Source organism: Branchiostoma floridae, chromosome 12, assembly GCF_000003815.2.
Source record: "Branchiostoma floridae strain S238N-H82 chromosome 12, Bfl_VNyyK, whole genome shotgun sequence".
NCBI classification, from domain to species: Eukaryota; Metazoa; Chordata; class Leptocardii; order Amphioxiformes; family Branchiostomatidae; genus Branchiostoma; species Branchiostoma floridae.
In genome coordinates, this window is record NC_049990.1 from 3,023,610 (window position 1) to 3,047,521 (window position 23,912).

Genomic DNA, 23,912 nt, shown 5'->3' on the forward strand with positions numbered 1-23,912 from the left:
ATAAAACCAAAGGTCACACTGCTGGAATGTTGGGACGTATGGAAACATCTTTCACGTTCAATTTGCACGGAGAAAAAAGAGCGCCTTTCCACAGCCATCTATCTATCTATCTATCTATCTGTCTGTCTATATAGATAAAGGTAGATATACATGTTTCAACAAATGGAATCATGGCATTGTGGAAAACTAAGAGCTGCCGTTTCAAAGGAAGCCGCCAGGGGTCGAAAATGTTAAACTGACAATAAAACGTATTGATGTATTGTTTTTGGATTGTCTCTGTGTTTCTGTCAGTCTGTGATTCCAAACATGTACACCGTGGCCATACATCCTCAGCGCTGCAATATTTTTGTGGGACTGGAACTTCGTGGAAGAATTGCAATGCAGTATATATGGGAAAGGGGGTGAAGTCTGCCAAATCTGGTTGCATGTATCACCTAAATGTACAAGGCTCAAAGACGTTGCCTCATTAGCCTTTCCAACGCAGACAGAAATGGAAGTAATGTGATGAACCCAATGCCAAATGGAACTGAATGGTTGAGTGACTGCTCTTTGGTTGCACTCCAAGAGCTCACATTGTGGCTCCTGACAAAACCCAGAGTCAGTCGTCTGACAGGGAAATGGATGTCTAGTTTGTAATCGGGTATTAAAGGGGCCAAACGGGAAAGAGTGGGTGGTGGGAAAATGTATACAGAATGATAAAGAGATGTTTTCATTTTCTGTTTTGGCTGAACTACACATAACGTTACTTGTGTTTCATTTAAAATACAAGAATGATATCATTGTTGTGATATACGTTGTATATAAATCTTTGTTGGTGCAATTGTCATATTTAGATATATCTAGTACATATCTCGATGTAGATATATATCAAGTACAAAATATACAATTATTGTCATGACAAGTTCTCAAACAGTAAACTGTTGTCAACAATGACCTTTAAAGGACTACAAAAATATGTCATTCCATTTCCAAGAATAGTGGTGGATAGCAAATCTCATTAATTATTTACAAGTTGAGTTAACATTTCGAGTACCACAGACAGTGGTTCACAAAAGGACATTAAAAATATTTTCCAAACATCATCATGTGATTGTAGCTGTTAGGCCCAACCACGGCAGTTTCCCAGTTTGTGTACAACAACAGTAAAATGAGGGCACTCTGCCCCTCTAAAAGTACAAATTGGACACATCTACACATCTTATATACTTTATTCCATAAAAAATATATACATGACATTGTATATAAATGCATGATATACATACTCTCATTGTGATATGTATCTTTACAAAATATATTCATAGAAAGTTACATTATAATCTCTTGAACAATCGCACATACTTATTATTGCTTCAATATCAATCATATGTTGAGAGTTTTACGTTCTAGTAAAAACCTGAGATGTAAAAAAAAAAAGAAATTGTTCACTCATTTGATCGAGTTACGATTACCATTAATCATTTTCATCTTCAACAACAAATTAACCTGCATAATTTGGTCTGACACTAAATCAAAACTCTTCATGATCTAAATCTAACATTACTTTGATAGTAGTAAAAACACATTATGGAATTGTATGATGTCATATACAAGGTTCTGACATTTTCTGTTGACAACATATTCCCCCTACATTGTCAAGTGGGCTGTTCCATAATGTTCTATGATGTGGTCAATGACCGCCTGGGATGACCTCTCTTTAGAGGTCGTTTGTGTTTACTGACACACAGGTTCAGGAACTGTGACTTGCCTCACATTGTACCAAATTTGTGTGTAAACAACATATGACCTCTGAATCAAAACTGAGCCCTAAAGGTCATGTTGTTTACAAGCACCTGTTTTGGTGCTGCAGTCATATTTTGGCAACATGATAAAATCATTACCTCCATGATTCTCTCAATCTCTTTAGGAAATATGTCTGAATGATTGCTTTGCTTTTCATCAAATCAACAATTCTTAAAAAATAACTATTTTTCTGGAAGACAAGATCTGCAGATGGCATTCAGTGGTCTGAGAGTAACACTTGGTCAATCACAGTGAATATCCAGCACTTTCAACCTCAACACTAGATATTCAAATTGTCTGGGAAGATGTTTGTGGACCCAATACACGGGCAGGACTTGGCCAACTTTAAAACATCCATTTTTTCTTTATTTCTTCTTTTTCTGTGGAAGAAAAAGAACAGAAATTGTTAAGCTCACATCACACCTAGGAAGTTATTCTTCTTGCTCTTTTCATCCTGTCGGAAGTTGTAACGTTACTTCATCAGGAATTATGAAGAATTTTTTCAAGATTAAGTTGATTCAGTGTAAGAACCCTTGCACCCAATTGCCCACAATTTAAAAAGCAAAAGAATGAAAGAAACAAACTGTCGTGGTTTGAATAAAATCACACAGCTTTACTCTACTATACACAAGTCTTAAAACAGTTTCTTTAACAAATCTTAATGACTTCTGCACTCCATTTTCATCTAGTCTTTAATTGATAAATTTCCAAAAGAGTAACAAACAAGTAAATGGTGTGACCAAAGAAATGCACTGCTTGCCATTACTCTATACCAGTCTTAGAACAGGAACTGTGACTTGCTTCATATTGTATCAAATTTGTGTGTATAAGCACCAAATGACCTCTGAATCAAAAGTCACAGAAGGCCACGAAAGGTAGTGGATTCTACTTGATACGTTTGACCGTTTCCAAAATCATATCCAGTTGCTTGAGTAACTGCTGGTGTAGTTTGTTGAACTGTATAATGTTACTGACCTTCTTGCCCTTGCCTTTTCCCTTCTTCTTCTTCCCTTTCTTCTTGAGGCTGCCGCTGTGCTTCATCAGCAGGGTGAAGGTGTCCTGGTGCATCATGGGACTCACCCCTAGGCTCAAGGTCGGCAGCTTGGCTGGAGGGGGGGGGGGGCAGAATGGAACATTATGATTATATCTATAGTTAAACCTCAAGAAGATGATTTGGGACCGATAAATATAGAATAAACCATGTTGTGTTTCATTTAGTATAATGTTATCTGTCATACTTGCAAATAACACACGGTTCAATGTGAAATGCACCAGAAATTGAGAACTTTTGGTGACCTCAAACAAAAAACGACTGTCACAGCAATTCCAAATTCGGGATTTGAATGATCAGCACACTCATCAGTACACTTGGCACACTCTAAGTGCGTTTGAATGATTCTGTTAAGCCTGTGTGATAACAGTTGTCCTCTGCCCCCATGTGATAACTAAAGTTATCACGAACCAGGAGTGCTAACAGCAAGTCTATTCAAAACTTAGTATGTTTGGACAGTGACTACCTGCATGACCCAGAAGGCCAGAATTTGACCCCCAGACCATTAAATGCAGAGGCAAGATAAACCTACTGTACACTACAGGAGCTCTATCTTTGCACAGAGGCCACCTGTATAACCAGGAAATGGCTACAATATCCTGTACCCTCCCTGTGCACACTGATGCTGTGTTTGATCTGTCTACCTGATGTCTTTGTTGTTACTGTAAATGTTCGTGGTAGTTTTGTGTTCCCAGTACCTTAAAACCACCGCAAACATTTTTCCATTATACTGTATTTTACTGTGTCTTCATGGTACCAAATTTTCACGGTCTGAGAAAATTTGACTTGTTCTCGGAACTTAATGTTCACTGTCGTGCCAAGTGCGCATTAAAAAAGGCTGTGATTTATTTGTTATCAGTAATGATAAGTTCACATTACAGTCATCACAATGAAAACCGTGAACATAACAGTACATTGAAAAAATCAGGAATTACAGTAGTATGTGACTACAGTCTATGACCCTACAGCAAACTTAAAACCAACGCGAACACTCCATTTTCCCGCCAACTTAAAGGCATAATTACAGTAGAAATTTTGGACTGCTCCTGGTAGCTTAGCTGTTTACAAAACAGCAATGAAGGCAGAGGGACATATTTTGTATCCAGTGTTTAAAGGACAAAACTTTTGCTTAAATGTTTGTCCCACAGCAGAAAAATTGATTGGCCAACGAGTCTAGGACCTCTAAATGACCTTTGGGCTGTACTAAATACACTCAGTGTTTTCTCAATCATCATATAACTTTTAGAGATTGGCAGTTTTTTCCCCGTATTTTTTTTTCAAAAAAGATAAAAACGCAGAAATAGACACACAATATTAGAAATAAAGCAGAGCCTCCCAAGTACATGAAACTATCCTTCACTTTGTGCCCTTAACAGATCACTTGTGAATTATAATTGTACATGTAAATGGCATTGTATACTGTTCCTGTGTCATGTGGTTTTTGTCCAGTTATGTATGCTGATATTAAGGACTAAAGAAAGAGAAGATACAATGTAACGTTACATGATCTGAATAAACTCAAACTTAAATCCGAGAACCAACAAACTAAATAGTGTAGCCTTCTCTAAAGCACAGTGTCTATAAACCTACACGGATTACATTCACTGCATAGTGTCATCCCTTAATGCAATAAAACCTCTCCATTAGAAATCTGCACGAATGACACATAACGTTACATGTAGATAACGCAGAGGATTCACCCAACCCACGTGCTCGCAGGCAACATGTGCCGATCATGTGATGATCATGCGCCGAGCACATGATCGCTGCATGATCACCTGCCACACGGCCCCCTGGGAACTTGGCAATCACAAATCACCTGCTTTGCAATGGCACGCGCCGTGCCGTTTTACGTCAAGCGACGTCTGGGCATGAATTTCCAGTCATGTGAGGTAAAAAAAAATAAAAATCAATAATAAATGATCGTCACCGTAGCGATGGCCAAGGATTTACAAATTACAGATCACAGAACACCAATCAAATGATCAATATCTTCCTACAGCTTTCTAGTCATGTGAGCCTTGAAAATCAGAAGTGGCTGTAGCTATGGGAATTTGGCCATCACATAATTCCATTTTGTTTTCACAATGAGATAAAACAGCAAATGAACATTCCATTATCGATTTAAAATTGTTATAGATGGAGCTTATTACTAACAAGTATTCCGTCAAATTGATGCTTATTTGATAGACCTAGGACTGTAATTTGCTGTAACACAATTTCTGGTCATTTTAGCTGTGAAATTCAAAATTGACGGCCATTAACTGACTAGTCAGGGAGGGAATCCCATGGGACTGGGTGTAACATGATATTCTGGCAACTGCAAGTTGATATCATTGTATTCACATCGTGCTAAATTTTACTACAGACAACTGTAACAGCAACTCCTAAATAGATGCTTATTAGAGATGCATTGATTTATTGATTGCCATTTGCTGTAAAACAATTTTGTTGCTATGAATATCATATTGAGAAAAGACCAACCAACCATTGTGATGACAGAAGCTGCACTCCAATCACTGCTTGCTTGAAATGAATTGCTCTCTTATGACATTTGCTGTTATATGATTTTGTTTTGTCTCAGCGTGAGATACAGCTAATTAAGGCTCTTAAACCGGATATTGAGTGACTGTGTGAGAAGGCTCTATTATCAACTTAACGTTGAAGGGAATAAAACTACTGTAGAAATATAGAGGGGCGAGTAAGAACAGAAAGAAACAAACATGCCGACACCCGGGATCGAACCCGGGGCGGCGGATTGCAAATCATGACCGCTATCGCTGTCGCCACAAAAGCTCTAGAGCCCTTGGGCAAGGACGGTAGGCGGTACTTGAACACCACTGTTACACTACTCCTCCTTTTCTTTTCAAGATTCGTCCTCGAATCTCCGAGATCGATATCCCTGTGTGGCACATCTTAGCCTGTTACTCACAGTGTGGCACATTCCGCTAGCCTGTTACTCACTGTGTGGCACATTTCTAGCCTGTTACTCACAGGGCCGGTGTGGGAACCAATGTAGAAATATGGAGGGGCGAGTAAGAACAGAAAGAAACAAACATGCCGACACCCGGGATCGAACCCGGGGCGGCGGATTGCAAATCATGACCGCTATCACTGTCGCCACAAAGGCTCTAGAGCCCTTGGGCAAGGACGGTAGGCGGTACTTGAACACTACTGTTACACTACATATTGTATTCTTCAATAGATTTTTTGATAGATTGATAGGACATGTATTTGAGGCAATACGATGTTGTCTGTGATATTGACCAGATTGTGCTCTCGCAAGAGAGTTTGGAAAGGGGTCTACTGAAGAAGCAAAGACAGACAGACACACACACACACACTCTCTCACATGCACAGACATGAAACACCAACTGCATCAATCAATCTCTGTCTACAGCTTTCTGGTCATGCGATCTATGAAAATCAGAAGTGGCTGTAACGACACACACAGATACACACATAGAGAGACATATACACTTGCACAAACTTCACCTCTGGGTAAAGCAACAAACAAATAAACAAACAAATAAACAACCATCTGCTGACCTTCCTTCCTGTCCAGAAGGGCCTGTAGAAGTTCCCGACCTCCAAGGTCCCCAATGTGGTTGTCTCCAAGGTCAAGTTCCTCCAGGCAGTTGGAATTGGTGATCAACCTGGTAAAATTCAATCAATCAATCAATGACCCATTGAACTTCAATGGTAGACATGTGAATACTATAAACACTGTGTAATCTTACATGTAACTTTTGGTTCAATGGGACAAATTAAGAGACTGTCAAAAAGAGGACACGATAGAGGACCAGGTGGTCCTTGTATGGACTCTGAGGTGGTCACTAACTAAGTTTTCAAACTGACAGTAGTTACAATTCAAAAACCTTTCATCCGTTTTAATGGATTTGTTCAACTTGGCCATTTGACAAATAAGTATTCTAGTTAACTTGATGGATGGTGGAAATCCTTATGCTAGGAGACAGCAGTGAACACTGGTTTTGAAGGCTTGAAGTTGTCATTGAGAGAGTTCCATAGTATCCTAGCCCAAGGAAAGAAGCTATTGCTGTTATGTAGAAGGCTTTTGAAAATGTGAGACTCTTAGTTGAACAGTAAAGTAGTAGAAGTCTTTCAATAGACTAACCTAGGCTAACTTATTATACTGTTATGCTGTTCAACTACCAGTCTCAAAAATTAATCATTTTATTAAGAATTGAAATTCAAGACTCTTTTTAAATTTTTCTTACTTCCTGAAGAGTCTCATACAGATGACGGGCGCGTAGTTTCCCGCCTTCCCGAATGCATCGAGCCCGTTCTCCGCTAGGTGGAGCTTCTTCAACCACGGGCCCACCTTGGGGGGCTCCACCTCCTTCTTCTTTTTCTTTCCTGTTGAAGAGAAATCAATTAAAGACAAATTTACATTTCTTAATTCAATTATCATTAATCTTAAGTTACCACATTTCTACTTAGTTGTTAAACGCTAAGGCAGGCTTTTCCATCTATCAAGCAGGACAATAATTTGAAAAATGTGGGACATTTCAGATCTTTCTTCAGTGGATGAATGTTTGCCTGAGATGTTCTGGAATACGGCCTATGTGTATATTGTTCAGTACAAACCTACTTGTAGTGTGCTACACCTTAGATATAAGACGGTTTATTGGGTATGCAAACGAGCAAACAAACAAAACCTAACACACTTATTTAGAAGAGTAGGGGAAACCTAGTATGCTTGTTTGAAACATGTGAGATGCAGCGAAGCCCCAGTATAATGCTCTACTAGGTAACGAAAAAGCGGCATGCTTTGTTAAAAGCCAGAGGTTCGACCACTGCACCAAAGTGGAGGACATCTGTAACCTGGGGAAAGAATGCTGATAGAGATTTTAACAATTTAATGGTACTGTAAATGCACTTAAGTTCGCGGAGATTTAATTTTGCGGTAGCAGGGAAATGGACTTTTCGCTGTGGTTTTAATTTTGCGGTAGCACCATACACTCTTACTGTTATGGAAAAATGTTTGCGGTGCTTTTAAATTCGCGGTGAAGTGGCCGCCGCGAAAACCGCGAACATTAAACCACCACGAAAGTTTCTGCATTTACAGTATTTAACGTCTAGTCATTACTTCAACTACTTAGAGAACCCAAAAGGTCAAGGTAGTGAGCTAAACAACCCTGTCCTTAGAGAAACCTCAGAAGACTCTCAGTTGAACAGGTAAGGTCACTTGGCCCTGTGTCGCTGTGGCACAAGCAGTTACACAATCCCATTGCTTGGCCATCTGAATCAAATTCCGTGGGCCAGTGTTCAATTCTAGCAATGTCTAAGGTCGGCCCCAGCTTGGACATCTTGTAAGGGATTTAAGCATTCGTCATTTCAGATGGTGAGATAAAGCCAACAGACATGTGTATTATGAGGCCCTGTGTTAGGCCCAATCTAGACACAGTTTTTTCCCCGACATTCTGACCTTTTGAGGAGAAATTTTGCCGACATCTTGACGGCAATATCTGCAGTTCCAGCAAGATGCCAAAAAATGCTGTTGGCGACAAGCTGTCAGCTCGCGTCGCAGGTCTAGATCCTGCCTTAGTCTCAGTCTCATCAGTAGAAACATCAAGTTTTGGAGAAAATATGTGTCTAATTTTGGTATTTCCTAAAAAAAACTCTCCATGTTGTGAATGTAGCACATTAGAGGGCAAATTGGGCGGGGCTTAAGGTAGAAGGTCATTTTAGGACAAGGTGACCATTATTGACCTGACTTCACCCCAAAACTGTAAGATCACTTCAGCTACATGCAACATATGTGACTATATTGTGACAGCTCTCAATCAAATGCTATCACAAATAACATACTAGTATCTACTGATCATTGTATCACAAGTTGTATGGGAAGTTACACGTTACAGAGTCAACATTTATTATGATGTTTTTTGCTGTTTTTAGAAAAAAAAATGTATGTTTGTGTACACACACACACACACACACACTACTCACACACACACACACACATACATACACACACACACACACACACACACATACATACACACACACACAAACACACACACACAAACACACACACACAAACACACTCACACACACACAAACAAACACACACACACACATACACACACACACACACACAAACACACTCACACACACACACACACACACACACACACACACACACACACACACACACACACACACAGACACACACACTTGTCTTCCTTTCACCCTTATCAGGAAATTAAGTCACCACGAATATGAGTGAATTTACAGTACATGTACTTTGCCTCTGAAAGAAACCATTCCATGTATTAACTGCTGTGGCAAGACCATGTTGACATCATGTGCCAACCATCAATCCAATCTATACACTGTTCTAGCAAACGCACACCACAGCTAGTGATCACTCAATCACACGTCAGAAGCTGGAGATATTGGGAATCAGAATTGAGTTTCCAATCCTGCGGCTTACGTGGTACGCGTCATGGACACACGTGGAACATGTTTATTACAAGCGCTTCTCCTCTAAGTAGGGCTCAAAACACTAGTTTTTTTCTGTTAACTACAAAACTGCAAGGTGTCAACTTAGGAAGTTCAAAACGTCCAACAAATACACAAGCTGCAAACTGTATCTGACGTATCTATCAATTTTATATCTAATATGATATTACTCTCAGTCAGTCTAGAGTCCATTCCAAGACACCATGCGGATGTTTGTGGCCATTGTTTAGAATTGATTTGAATGTTTTGTAATTATATGTCTAGGACATTTGATACTTCAGAAATATTTGTAACACTGTTTCAACGTTATAAATATTTCCCTGGTCCTGTAAAACTTTGGAAATATTCATCGTGTGGAATTGGATACTTCTAATGGTTTCTAAATAATGATAACAACATTCTACCATTATTTACCATTTTCTACCATTTTTTGTAAATGGTTGAGTGGGCTGGGAAGATAGCAATTCACACATCCTTGCAAAGTATGGCTGGGTGCCATGCAACAATGGCCCACCACAAAGGATCCACCAGTACCCAGCAGTAAAATCTAAAAATATACAGATGCAACAATAGGGCTTAGTTTTATGGGGGCAATAAACTAATTTAACCATTTGGCCAGGTTTACCATTTTTTGTAAATATTTGTAAATGTGAAATAATCACACAGAGGTTTCACAATTATTCTAAATAAAGATATTTTTGTACAGTTATTTTCAAAATGTTTCTAAAATATTCAATGGAATTCAAATATATGAGTATTTTCTCAGTCAATTTTTTAAAAATAATCTAATTATTGTGGCTCAGATATTCTTTTATTCAAAATAATTCAGACTAATTATAAATATCGCCTAAAAACCCTCATGGTGTCTTGGAATGGACTCTATACAGACTATGACTCTATCATCTATGCAAAGGAGAAAAAATGACAATGGATATCATATATATATAACAGCCTTTAGGCTTAACACACCAGTTTCTGTACTAGTATCTACTGTCGCCTGTTATATTATATATAACAGCCCTTTGGCTTAACAGCCACCAGTCTCCGTATCTGTATAGCTGGCATATAACCAACGTTTGGCTTAACATACAAGCTTCTGTATCTGTATCTGTATATCTACAAATATCTACAGTTGTGGAGGTTTGGGGTGTCTGTGTAGCGCAACGGCTAGAGCGTTGGAGTCAGAATCAGAAGGTCCTGAGTTCTAAGGAACTGTACGATATTTATCAGGGGGGGAGGGCTGGTGCGTTAGGGGGGGAGGGCCATGTTAATTTTTTTTGAGGTGGGGGGAGGGCCATGTTAATTTTTTTTAGATAGGGGGGAGGGCCATGTTAATTTTTTTTAAAGAATTGTTCATACTCTTTTTGTTTTGATATCTTGACATGGCCCTAAAACTGATAAAATAAGCCTTCTGAATAGCCTAAAATGCAAGAGCTTCCGGGGGGCTTTGCCCCCCTTAGCCTGGTTACCAAACCCCAGCCCGATCTCAAGTATCTATCGTGCACGAAAGATATATCTTGAGGTTGGGGTATGGAATCCAGGCTATGCCCCCCTAGGCCCCCCAAAGTGGCGCTGCCCTGGACCAGTGTTCCCGCCAGGCATACGTCATTCCGTCTACAGACTTATTTTTTTCTGGAAAGACGCAATCGGCTCGGCTGAGTTTCCCAAAATATTTAAGTTACAAAAGCGGTGCACGGTAAATACGTGAAGAATCCAAAACTATACACTTTATTTTTTATTTAAAACATTTCTTTTGTTTCAAAAAGACAAAATTTGCGGCAGAAAAAGGGGCCGCAATATTGTTGTCAAGTGTCGATCGAGTCGGCTGTGCACTGGCATTGGCGTCCGTAGCACATGCCGCGGCATGCCCCCCTCCCCAGACGGACTGTCGATCGCAGCGCCAGCACGTCTTTTCTGGCTACTCCTTCAAGACTACAATGGCACTGATCACTGCCAAAGATGCAGCAGATCGCCTTCCTTCGTATAATGTTTAACGTTCTTGGTCTACTCTACTCTATGTAAAAAGAAATCCAGCGGTGAGCCAAAGATTTCACGCCGAAAACGGGGTTACCTGAGGTCGCACGAAACAAACGCACGCTCGTGGAAAATGACGTCGCGGCCTTGTAAAACCCGACCGATTCGATAAATTTGAGTAAAATCATCGGGCAAAATAGAAAAAAAACACAAGGTGTGATGGCGCCGTTTATTCTATCCTCTGGAAAAACTACTAGCATTTGATGCGGGAGGGCGCAACATCGATCGCACGAGGTGGGCTGACGAACTCACTGGCTAGAGCCCTGTTTGGAAGCATCAAAACCCCAAAATTTTCATATAGACATGACTGGACAAATAATACCCGCGGCCAGATCACGGACTGCTGATTCCCCGAGCTTATAGTTATAACGTATTTTTGGGGAGAGGACGGACGTCGATTACTGAAAAACGGGAGTAAAAAAGGCAACCGGCATCCAATCTCAAGGGCATAATTTTCCTCTCAAGTTGCAGGAAATTCTGTTTTAGAGGGTTTGAAAATCCAAATTTTCCCTGGGGAACATGCCCCCAGACCCCTGCCCCAACGCTGTGAAAAAATCCTGGCGAGAACACTGGCCGGCGCCCTTGTGCCCTGACGTCTATACATGTATTAAGATTATTTTATCGGTTGTTTTTCTACCTGTTTTATGATGCCTGTCGGGGGGAGGGTCATGTTGATTTTTTTTAGGTGGAGGGGGAGGGTCACGTTAAATTTTTTTGAGATGGGGGGGAGGGCCATCAAAAAATTTTTTGATCCGACTTCCAATGCACCAGCCCTCCCCCCCCGATAAATATCGTACGGTCCCTAAACTCGCCATGCCCCTGCCCCCATGACGGTGGATCGGAGTGACGCCCACCGAGCCTCACGGCTTATCTGTCTAAAGGTGCCAAAAAACACCTACGGATTTGGTGCTGCCAGTGTGTCAACATCTGCATACTTGCCACTGAGACCAGTGAAATTTATCAATTTATATCTACAAATGTATATAGCCAGTATAACCGCCCTACTGCAAGCATTGCCTACACTCTCTCACCTACATTTCCAGCCCTCACATGTACTACATTCATCTTGGCACGTAACTCATCTTAACACCAGCAATACCCAACTTGAGCTACATGTACGTGAGTGTTGTCATGTTCTCTGGTTGCTTTGCATTTTCAGGACATGTCCAGAATTTTAAGGCCAATATATATTGGGATCTCTACTATTCAACATGGAAAGGAAGATTTATATGTCATTTGAAAGAGTAAAGGGTTCTCTGTTTTGCGATATACCTTTAATTTTTGTAATCATGTTGACAGGGATAGAAGTTAATTATGAGCCTAGGTTGACATCACAAACTTTGAGTGTCTTCCATAATATCAATATTAAAGATGATTTTATTTATATTTTGAAGATTTAACATAAACTTAACTGCAATGTATATGTAGGAGTCTTATCATTGCTAATTGTATGTAACGCTAGTTCACTTTTATCCAGGAGGTACCCTATATCTATTGTTTTTAAAATCATGGTTTTTAGGGATATCAAGTCCACAGACAAATTGGTTTCAAACTGCAACTGTTACAGTTGAAAATATTGCAGTTTGAAACCACTGTTCATTACCCCATATATAAAGGTAAACTAGCTTTAACCTCTGACTGATTTGGAGTAAATGCACTACTTTAATGCAGGGAAGATAGTACTCTGGAAAAATAACACATCTTATGGCTTTGTCGGCAGACAATTGTCTAGAGTTGTTATCAGTCGATTTGACTCTTTTTAAAGCATTCAAGGGCAAAATGTGCCACTCTTCTATTAATTCATTCACTCACTATAAGATTATCATCTGTTCTCCCTATCAGAAGGGGGTTAGACATGCTTGCATGTACAGGGCTCAAAATACCACCTGCATGTGCAAGTTAGTGCAGGTAAAATTGGAGCTGTGCAGGTATTTCTGGTGTCTACCTGCACCTAACCTGCACTGGTCCATGTACTGGGTTTTATACATAAATGCCATATGATGTATGTGTATATGGATTGTTATCAAATGAATTGAATGTTACTACCTATAAAGTACAAAAAAAAAAAATAGCAATGGTTCCTGAACAATTTTAGTATGATCCATGCTTCCTAAATTCTGAGTGGTGCAGGTGAAATTTGCCTCGTGCAGGTAATTTTCCATGTTACCTGCACCAGTGCAGGTATGCAGAAAAAAGTATTTCGAGCCCTGATGTAGAATCTGATGTTCATCCTTTGATTTCAAAGTATAATTTCTGCATCAGGTATATCACAGGTACACGCTGATAGGAATACCGGTATGTGGTTTTGATTTCATCTTTTGATTTCAGAAGCAAAAGTAGAGTTATTCCTTTGTCCATGATGAATATTCCAAACTTGATCCCTTACAAATGACCAACACTTGCAATCAGATTTTTAAGTCCAGCACCTAATTCATCACTGCAGTAATGCTACTCCAATCAATGCATCAGTCCTAAGGCTCTACCCGACCCGGGAGAGCTTCAAAGGGAATGTGAAATTGAACATGTCAGACTGTATCCAGTGACGCACATGCAAATGTACATGTATTAATCGTAATGCTTCTCTACCTTTTCAGTCCATCCTTTTGTAATGGTAAACAACAGTTTGGCATCAGAGCTAACCCATGCCTAAAGTCACAAAGCAATAATCCTGGATGGTAGAATGATATCTTATAGTGTCCCTGTCCTGTTTTAATCTGCACTGGGGGTTGGATTGAGGGCTGTACCGGTACTGTATACGTACATGCTTCTGGGTGGTCGATAATTTGTAACCATATCGTAAACGACAGTTTGACGTCAGAACTAACCCACGCCTTAAGTCCCGAATCAATCCTGAACCAAAATGATGTCTAGCGATCTGACAGTGCCAGTGTCCTATGTTAATCTGCACTGAATTGAGGGACGTACTGTACATGCTTCTACTTTCTAGGTGGCGACTACAGTTAAAGTTGTCCTACATCTGTAACAGATACTAGTACTTAGGGTTGGCGGCCATCTCCATTTCTGTAGCCCATGGGCCACACATTTGTGCAAGGGGGCTGGTCTGCTGGTATTGATGTGTGTTTGATTCCCATACCCTTCCTCATTAGTGCTGAGTGCTAAGCATAGAAAGCAGCACGTACCATTTTTAGAGTCTTTGGTATGACTCGGCCGGGGATCGAACTCACGACCTACTGAATTCAAGGCAAACATTCTACCCACTCGGTCATTGCACCGGTAGGTGGCTATAGTCATTAATAATTTGTAATCATAATTCTGTAAACGACAGTTTGGCGCCAGGACTAATCTGAGCCTGAGGTCGTGTAATAATCAATCCCCGACCAGACTTACTCCTGACAGCATCAAATTGTATCTTTAATCTGCACAGTTGGCTGCCTTTAATGAGGGCTCTATCGTAAATGCTTTTGGATAGGGTTAGAAGGTTTCTTTTCTCTCTTGTCTAACTCGATCGACTTGTTTTATACTAGTTTGTACATTGTAAACACAATGCTGTCTTACCATAGCTTCCTTATTTTATTTAGCTGAAGCCTACTGGGTCACCCCTTCTCTTTTCTGTAAAGTGTGTTGCATTCTTTAAGGTTCTTTTTGGTTTGAAGATTGAGGCTAACGTCTGAAAGTCGCTCACACATGGGATCATTGCCAGCAAACTTGAGAATGCTTCTGGATAGGGTTAGGGGCTTTGGTACAGTCACTAATCTAGTGGTTAGTTGCACTACTTTTCAGTAATGAGTTTGGGTTTGAATTCCATGATATCTGTCAATGCTTATTATTTATTTATTTATTTCTTCCTCAAACGTACATAGGCAGGGAAATACACACATGGTAAACCCTGAATTACGTAGGTTTGTTACAAAGAAACTTATACGTACAGAATGTCAACAAACAAAAATACATAATATATTAACAAACACTAAGCATAGATCCGAACTCCCAGGCTGATGGTAATGCTAGGAAATAGAGTCATTATAAAGTCTGACTGCAGTGTGGAGGAACGACTGTTTCAGTCTGTCAGTTCTTGCCTTGGGGAGAGTGAACGCGTTCTTGTTCCTCAGTTGCCTGCCAGTAACTGTGCGTCTCTGAGGAGGCACAAGATCGTGCAGTGGATGTTCGGGTCTTAACATGTCCTTAAAGAGCTTTACTGCAGCAGCTTCTCTCCTTTCCTTTAAGGAAGGTAAGTTGGGAACTGATCGCCTACCCCCGAGAGAGATTATGCGGAGGGCCCGTTTCTGTACACGTTCCATACTGTCCGATTGTTCTTTGCTGCAACCCACCAGCAGAACGTGACCGTATTCAAGAACGCTACGAATAAGTGACAGATAAATCTGAACCAGGTCAGCCACGCACATCCCCTGTTTAGTCAGTAGTCTGAGATAGTGCAGCCTGCTCGATGCTTTTGAAACGAGGGATTGTACATGATCGTGCCATGACAGCTTGCAGTCGAAGATGAACCCGTGCTGTGAGACACGATTCGCTTTCTAGAGTACAAAAATAACGTTGTGTAAAAGGGTGATGCATTTAAGGACGGCATAGTGTGAGCATGTTAAAGAATCCGCCATACGTGTCAATGATAGTCCTGTCTTATGCAGCTTGTACTTACTGTATAAAAATGGTGTGTTACGCCCTGAAATTCATGATGCGGTTTTCTAGCTATACCAAGGAGGTTGAAAAAAGGATACATTCTTAAAAACCAACAAACAAAATGCTCGTCTTTTTAGCAGTCCATCCTTGTTTTTTTTCACACAATCTGTTTCTGTCAGGGGCTGGTTTTAGGACATGAACAGTGAAGGGGCTGCTAGAAGCGAGATTCAGTCAGACTCTCTCATCAACTCCCATCTCATCTCCCCTTTAGTCCAACTATTTGATCATTGAGGCACCACACAAGATCTGGCAACCAGTTTTCTCCACCCTCTCGGTTTTCATTATTTTTCTGTGTTCACTTAGCAATTTATTAGCCTGTCCATTCCTGATATTATCATGCCATCAGTCAGATAACCATGCTACATCTTACCTTTTTTCTTCTTCTTCCCTTTCTTGCCCTTCTTGCTCTTGCTGCCCCCCTCCCCCTTCTCGTCCCCTTCGTCCTCCCCTTCACTTTTCGAGCTGGTGGTGGAGATCGCAGTCCGCACGCGGCTGTTCTTTGCAGCTGAAAGTAACAGGCAAGTTGGTACTAATCAGATGTTAGGCTTTTGTAAGCAAAATGTGGCTGTTCTTCGCAACTGGAAATACAATATCACCAAGCACAGTAGGGGCATCTTCTCTGGATACTTTCAAAGAACTGTTGCAGATAGATGTGCAAAATTTAGGTGTGATAAGTCATTCGGTCTAATACAATGTATATAATGTATGTTGTGTACCTGCAAAGCTGGTGTGCAACACCGAAGGGCAGCTATACCGGCTACCGGTATATAGATTCAGATACAGGTACAAGAGAACTTGTCATGCTAACATAAAGTTGGCCTGTAACTCCCGACACAAAATATAAGACTTACCCAAATTTTCCACTGTCCAACTCTTGTAGTAATTGTCAATGAATATAATCAAGTAATCCTTGTGTTGGAAATTACTGTTCAGTTTTGCTTCAGTGTGATCTTCACTTTCAAACAACTTGTCATGAACGCGACAGACTTCAAACTTTTGAGGGACAGAGCCAAGGAAAACTTGCACTGGTCACCCTTCTTCACCAAGGAAATAAGATGGAAATGAAATTATCATAGTGTCTGCCATGACAGGGGAATGAATACCTCTGCAGTGAGTTTAACTGGTTTGCGTTCATTTCCATTTTGTTGTTCAGGAACAGTAAGTGTCGTATGCCAAAGAACAGTTACTCAAACAGGATATAATTTTGGGAATGGTCAGATGTTTCATACATCATCCGATGTCTTTCGTCAGTCACACTGGAGAAATCATGTTGGAGAGAAGCTTTTATATCCCAGCTTTGAATTGGTATCCAAAAGAGATCTAGTTGCAGAACAGGTTTCTCCTATGCATTGATATGCAAGAGGAGGAAGACAATCTTTTAGTAGTTCAAAGAAACAAGGGACAAGTTAAGACAATGCAAGCTCTGCAGTGAGCTTCACTGGTTTGCTGTCTTTTCCATTTTGTTTCTCAGAAACAGCAATGTCGTACCCTCCAGTTCCTTCTCTGCCTCGAGTTCCGCCTTCATCCTGACCTCCTCTGCCCGCTCGAAGGCCTCGCGCTCCGCCGTGTCGGCCACCATCTTAATTAGCTCCATCACGCCCTCGCACTCAAGGTCGTTTCCGTCCAGGAACAGATTGCTGAGGGACGAGAGAAAATGGAATAAAGAATATAGAAGATGAATTCCACTTCGTTATGAAATGTCCTACCTACAGTAAAGAGAGAAAAACATTGTTTAAGAATATTAGAACCAAAACACACATCTCTCTCGCTGGTGCAGAAAGCAATATTTTCCATGTATTGCTCTCATGTTCAACTCATATATCCGTCTACGTAGGCCAGTTTCTTTATAATGTATTCCAAATGCGAGACCAGATTAATCATCCATAACTGTACTGTTATCGATAATGTTTTGTTGTTGTTTTGTATGTAGCCTCTTAGTACTATTGTCTGTAGAGCTATTAGTTGTTATTGGTTGCCATACATTGTACACTGTGCGATTGTTGAGCAATAAAATTCATTCATTCATATACCAATGGTGCCACCTAGCAGAGAAGGGTAGTACTGCAGGTACCAAAAACAAAAAGTTCCTCCCTGTTGATATCTGAAGCAAGTCTATATATTCACTTCTCTGGAATTCACTAGTACCGGACGCCAGAGCTGCAACCTCAATCTCAAGTTTCAAAAGACTAGTGACATGGTAGCGATCCATGAAAGAGTATGGAATCAATGAGCTAATGATTATTATTTGTTTTCATTATTATTATTCTTTCATTTATGTATGTATTTAGCATTCCTTTATGATCAGTAGAAATTTTGTGTCAATATGATTAGTTGACCTCTCACCTCCTCCATGTAAGCTCAACCTCCAAGAAAAGTGGCCTAGAAGGCCGATGGAGCAATCATAGAGTCGAAATAAAGGCAAAAAACAAACAAGCAAAGGTGAACAGAAAAATTGGACTTACCAAAATTTTGGACCTACCAACTCCGGAAAAAAAGACTCCACTAAGATGCCATCATTTGCGAGCAAATGCACAATACTTCCCTCCTCATTTTCCCCACAGTGTCATCCTTTAGCTACTGCTTAAGCCCTAGCTGAGAAGGGTGGTACTGCAGTCGTCTGTCGCACTGGTTGTATTCTCCACCTCACCTTATCCTCGCATAGATACGAACAACAAACAAACAAATAAACAAACAAACACCCACCACACGGCAGAGTTAGCGACCATCTCTGCAAGGATCCTTCCACTTTCCACCTCCAGTCCGCAGAAGTTCAGGCTCACGGTTTGGATCAGGACGTTTTTAGAGAGGCCGGCACACAGGCCATGGCAGCCGTCATCGCCTATCCTACAAGGGGGAAGGACAAGAATGGTACAAATAAGGTAATCCGAGACGGCAGATTTCACAACCTTCAGCTTAAGGACAGACAAGCCAAAAACAATTCTTTAGTCCAAAGATCAGTTTAAGTAACATAGTTGGCATATTTCATATTTCTACATACATTTTACATATGTTGTGTGCTTTGCATAATGTCATCTGTTGTATTCTATGAGGCTGCCCAGAAAAATGCATCCGAAGAGTTCTCCAATGCAATGCCCCCCGATATATTACACTCCTATTTAAACTGTGCATAACTGGGGGTGCTGCACTAGAGATCTTTCAAAGTGGCGGATATATGTAATCTGACAGATAAATGGAGGTTGCCTTACCAAATCTTAGGTGATTAGTCTTTATTACTCACTCGTTATAGTCGAGAATGATGGTGGACAGGAAGGGGTGAGCTGGGAAGGACCTGGCCAGCCGGGTCACGGGGTAACTCTCAATCCCACAATCCAACAGCTCCAGCTGCCGCACGGGGTACACCTGCTTCTCCAGCAGCAAGGCCTGATGGGATACATGCAAGGTCATGTCAAGGTTAACTCACAATCCAACAGTTCCAGCTGCCGCACGGGGTACACCTGCTTCTCCAGCAGCAAGGCCTGATGGGATACATGCAAGGTCATGTCAAGGTTAACTCACAATCCAACAGTTCCAGCTGCCGCACGGGGTACACCTGCTTCTCCAGCAGCAAGGCCTGATGGGATACATGCAAGGTCATGTCAAGGTTAACTCTCAATCCCACAATCCAACAGCTACAGCTGCTGTACGGGGTACACCTGCTTCTCCAGCAGCAAGGCCTGATGGGATACATGCAAGGTTATGTCAAGGTTAGTACTCTTTTGGTTAGATTTCTTTTGCATAAAAAGCTGAAAATATGGCACAAGTACCAAATCAACTTATCTTTTATATAAATGACATCTTATCTTACTCATCTATTGAGGTGAACTAAAAAAAATTATCTTTGATGTGACAGGAATGTTGAAGTTAGGAGACATGGGAACTGGCTGCTGGTAAGCTGCCATCAAACTTCCACATCTATGTGTAAGCACGTCTAACTTTGAGGGGGAACAACAAATGGATATTAAATGAGTGAGGGGCTACGCAGATGCTGACCACAGACGCAACATTCTGTTTTTCTTTAGCTGCTTTGAGGTATTCTTCCTGTACGATTTTGTTTAGGCAATAACCTCAAATAAAGTATGCAACCTGACTTTGGCAACGCATTGTGACCACTTTCACGTTTTGAAAACTTTAAAGAAGTGTAGTTTAAAGTCGGCACACCCAATAACAATAACAAAGAAGTGCAGATACTGACCACAGACGCGACGTTCTCATGTTTCAGTGGAACGTCCCAAACCGACAGCTCCTTGATGAAAACGTATCGCTCTGACCGAAGCGCGTCCAGCAGCGGCTCCACCATCATTGGTGGCTGGTCCAGGGGCGGGTCCTCGTAACCCTCCAATAGGAACTGGGGAAAAAAATTGTTGGTAAACATGAGCGCCTCCTATCATCTCTACAGAGAATTGCAGTAAACAAGAGAAGCTCTACCATTGGTGGTTGCTCTGAGCCCTTCAAACCCTCCAATAGAAACTGGGAAAAAAACGTTTGTAAACATCTATCAATAAGTATCATCTTATACAAGAACTGCAACACCCAGGATCAGTATAACTATTATTTGTTGTCATCCATGTGTTCAAAATCCTCCAACAGGAACAGTGAAAGGAAGTCTGGACTAGTACAACAGTACCACCTAGTGTATCTAAAGAGAACTGCAGAATCCATTGACCGACTAGGATTTAGTGACATAAACATAGCCGTTGATAAATCTATCAATAGAATATTGATTGATTGATTGATTGATTGATTGATTGGAACATGACCCACCTTCTCTAGTTAGATGTTATCCTCATAGATGGCCTTGACATATTGATTATCTATCAATAGATACTATTAACAAGTCATTTATTGACTAATCAACTATTATTGATTGGTTGATTGATTGATTGATTGATTGATTGAATATAGATAGGAACATGACCCACCTTCTCCAATAGGATGTTGTCCTCATAGCTGGCCTTGAGTTTCCTCCTGAGTCCGACACACGGCAGGGACGCCGTACGGGCGCAGTTCTCATCATAAACACGCAGCACAGACTTTACTGCTGCCTGCATGAGAGAAACATGTGTGACAAAGTTGCTTATCAGATGTTAACAATTGTATATGTTTAACACAAAACCAAAGGATGGACTGAGTGTTTTCAGTGAAAACGAAGTAACATTTCCTATCCATAATCTGTCCAAATTTGTAAATTGATGTAAACAATGGTTACATACATACATGCACACACACACATACAATGGTTTGTTTGAGTCCAATGATTGGGGTTAGGTACAAATCCAGTAGTACTGTGGTTTGGACCAGAAAGATCCAATCATTTTGCCCGTCAAAAAAACAAAAAAAAAGGTAAACACAAAACCAAACGAAAGCTTGACGAAGTCAACTAAATGTTTTCAGTGAAAACAAAGCAACATTTCCTCTCCATAATCTGTCCAAATTTGTAAATCAGCTGTAACATAAATGAATCAAAAGGGATCAAACTTGAACTTGTAAATGGTAGCTACTAACCCAAGGCAGTCTGAACATGGTGCACCACTTCCCAAATACGACAGGCCAATTTCAACAACCACCATCACACCAACCGCCACCCTCTCTGTCCCAGGTACACCTTAACAAGGTGACTCCTGCCCGGGGTACTCAAGTGGCCCGTTGCCATGGTAACAGATCATTAACTGTAACTTCACGCTGTTGTGTGGGGAGGGCCGGCTCAGTTCGGCATGACTTCTGTCAGCTCCTTAACTGGTTACAGTAGAACACTTCACTTTCAAGGAAAAAGTCAAGGAGGTGGTTTTGCAAGGATGCAACGCAAGGAGGGTCGGATCATTTTGTTTGAGAGAAAACCTATTCTTCACAAATTATACTATATATAGAGCCCTAGATGTCAGAGTCAAGCACTAAATGGTAACCCCTACTGCTGGGAAGTCACCTGTCTTGCAATCAACATTGGCACTCCTTCTGTAAATATCTATGCCGCAGTCTACTAGTAACTCAGATTGTGTGTCTGTGGTAAAACTTTATTCGGGGCAAGCTTGCCTTTAACTTTCTTCAGTTAGAGCCGATAAAGAGGAGCTGGCCTGTGTAGGCCCTGGAAACAGTCTGGCATCCATCCAGGGTGCAAAATGCAATTGAGTGAAATAAGTTTCATAATCATATCATCTCGTAGTCCCGAGTAAGTCCCTGCTAAAGTTTTAAAAGAATGTTGGTTTTCATACTTTCATTTCATTAGATTTGGCCCTCAAAATGCAGCAAATAGTGTTTCTGAGACACAATGCCCCCTTTGCTATGAAAAAATCCTTGTGAAAACCAGGCTCTGTAGATAGTTACTAGCATTAAAGTTGCTACCTACCCCAGGCTCTCCTCTCAGTGCAGAATTCTTGTCCTTCTTCTTTCCCTTCTTTCCTTTCTTCCCTTTTCCTTTCCCCTTCTTTCCTTTTCCTTTCTTCTTCCCAGGCATGATGACACACCATCACCTGTGACTGGGAGTCTGGGGGAACAGGAGAAATTAGACATGTCATGTTATTGCACAGAAATGAATGAAGTATTGTAGGAGGGGTAGATGTTCTTCCCTGGTTCTTTGGGAATACCGCTGAGATGGTAGTTCGTCACAGAAGGAGTAATGTGAAAAGACAACAAGAAAACACGTTTGGATGCTTCGGAACTTTATTTCAAATGTTCGAACATTCCATTTTTTGTTATCACAACTTAAATCATTTTTAATTGATTGCATTCAATCAAAAATTCTGTTCCCGGATGATGAAGTCATTTTAATGTTGTCTTACGGCAAATGATGTCTCACTGTGTTTGAGTCTCAAACATTTGGGCTAATGATAATAATGATAATTTAGCTAAATTCCCCTGAACTGCAGAGGTTGCAGTTCCCTGCAGTCAGGAGCTGGAAGGCAAGTAGCCTAATCTCCAAGCAGATCCTACGGTGCCATAAGATAGTATCAAAACTGGCAAAGGGCACCGGTCGCGCACACACTCTTAAGCCGGCTACACTCCTCTGCCAGCCTTTGATACTAATGTAGGATCTGCTTGGAGATTAGAGTAGCCAAGGAGCTCCTCCGTCAAGTAACGTTACGATGTTTACAATAATAATGATTTGTGTCCTTTATTCATGATAATGCTCTGTTGGCCAATCAACCTCCTTGGGCCAATATAGCAGATCTGAAACAACCCTAGAGATCTCAAAAAATGAAGGTGATATCTGTTTCACTGCTATCACTTGTTAAACCCACATAATAATATTTAGAGACCAAATCGACTATAAGAAAATTAAGCAAGTTTGAAACTTAGAGTCTAGACTTAGAGTTTAGTTTCTGTTTCCTCAACTGTGAAAACTTGAGAGCACGAGACAAAAGAAGCACAAACTAATCGTATTTCGACATTCCAGGGCCTCAAAGGAAACAATTCACACCAAGAGCTCTCGAGTTAGAAAGAAACGAACCCTTGAAAGTTGAAGTTTGCCCCAGAATCGCCCCCCTCCCCCTTACCAGTGTTGCAGAAATGTTGCCATGCAACTAGTGCTATGAGTGACATCGGCAAAGTTTGCAACACCAAAATGCCTTATTCTGCCACATAATCCGGCTTATATAATCAATATACCAACCTTAGAAATCTTGGTTATTGTTGTAACATCTTGCTTTTATTCTATTCGCGCGGTCGCGGAGAAAATGAGGCAAGACTTTGCAGAAAAGTTGCAAAACTTTGTTGCTAACCGCGAAGTCACGTCTGTTCACGCCAAGTTAGAGTCTCGCGAGATATCGATATCAAACGGAGGCTCCATTCTCAAAGGGGGGCAATTTTTTTTATATTTTAATAAAATGAAGAAAAATTTTCATCGATCGTGATTAATAAGTTCATTTTTTATTAAGTAATTCAATATTGTTATTTATTTTCTATGTATTTT

General features: G+C 40.7%; 1 protein-coding gene across 1 annotated transcript; it reads right to left on the minus strand.

Annotated features, from left to right (window-relative positions):
- Nucleotides 1-1,290: 1,290 nt before the first annotated feature.
- LOC118427996 lies at nt 1,291-23,774 on the minus strand. Its single transcript, XM_035837960.1, has 12 exons — nt 23,613-23,774; nt 22,350-22,487; nt 20,929-21,051; nt 20,202-20,354; nt 19,248-19,390; nt 18,713-18,853; nt 17,498-17,646; nt 16,380-16,538; nt 7,069-7,207; nt 6,380-6,486; nt 2,755-2,885; nt 1,291-2,159 (listed from the first exon to the last, which is right to left on the minus strand). Exons 2-12 carry the CDS (start codon nt 22,455-22,457, stop codon nt 2,145-2,147), a joined length of 1,368 nt encoding a protein of 455 aa, XP_035693853.1. The 5' UTR covers nt 22,458-22,487; nt 23,613-23,774; the 3' UTR covers nt 1,291-2,144.
- Between the last annotated feature and the right edge of the window lie 138 nt (nt 23,775-23,912).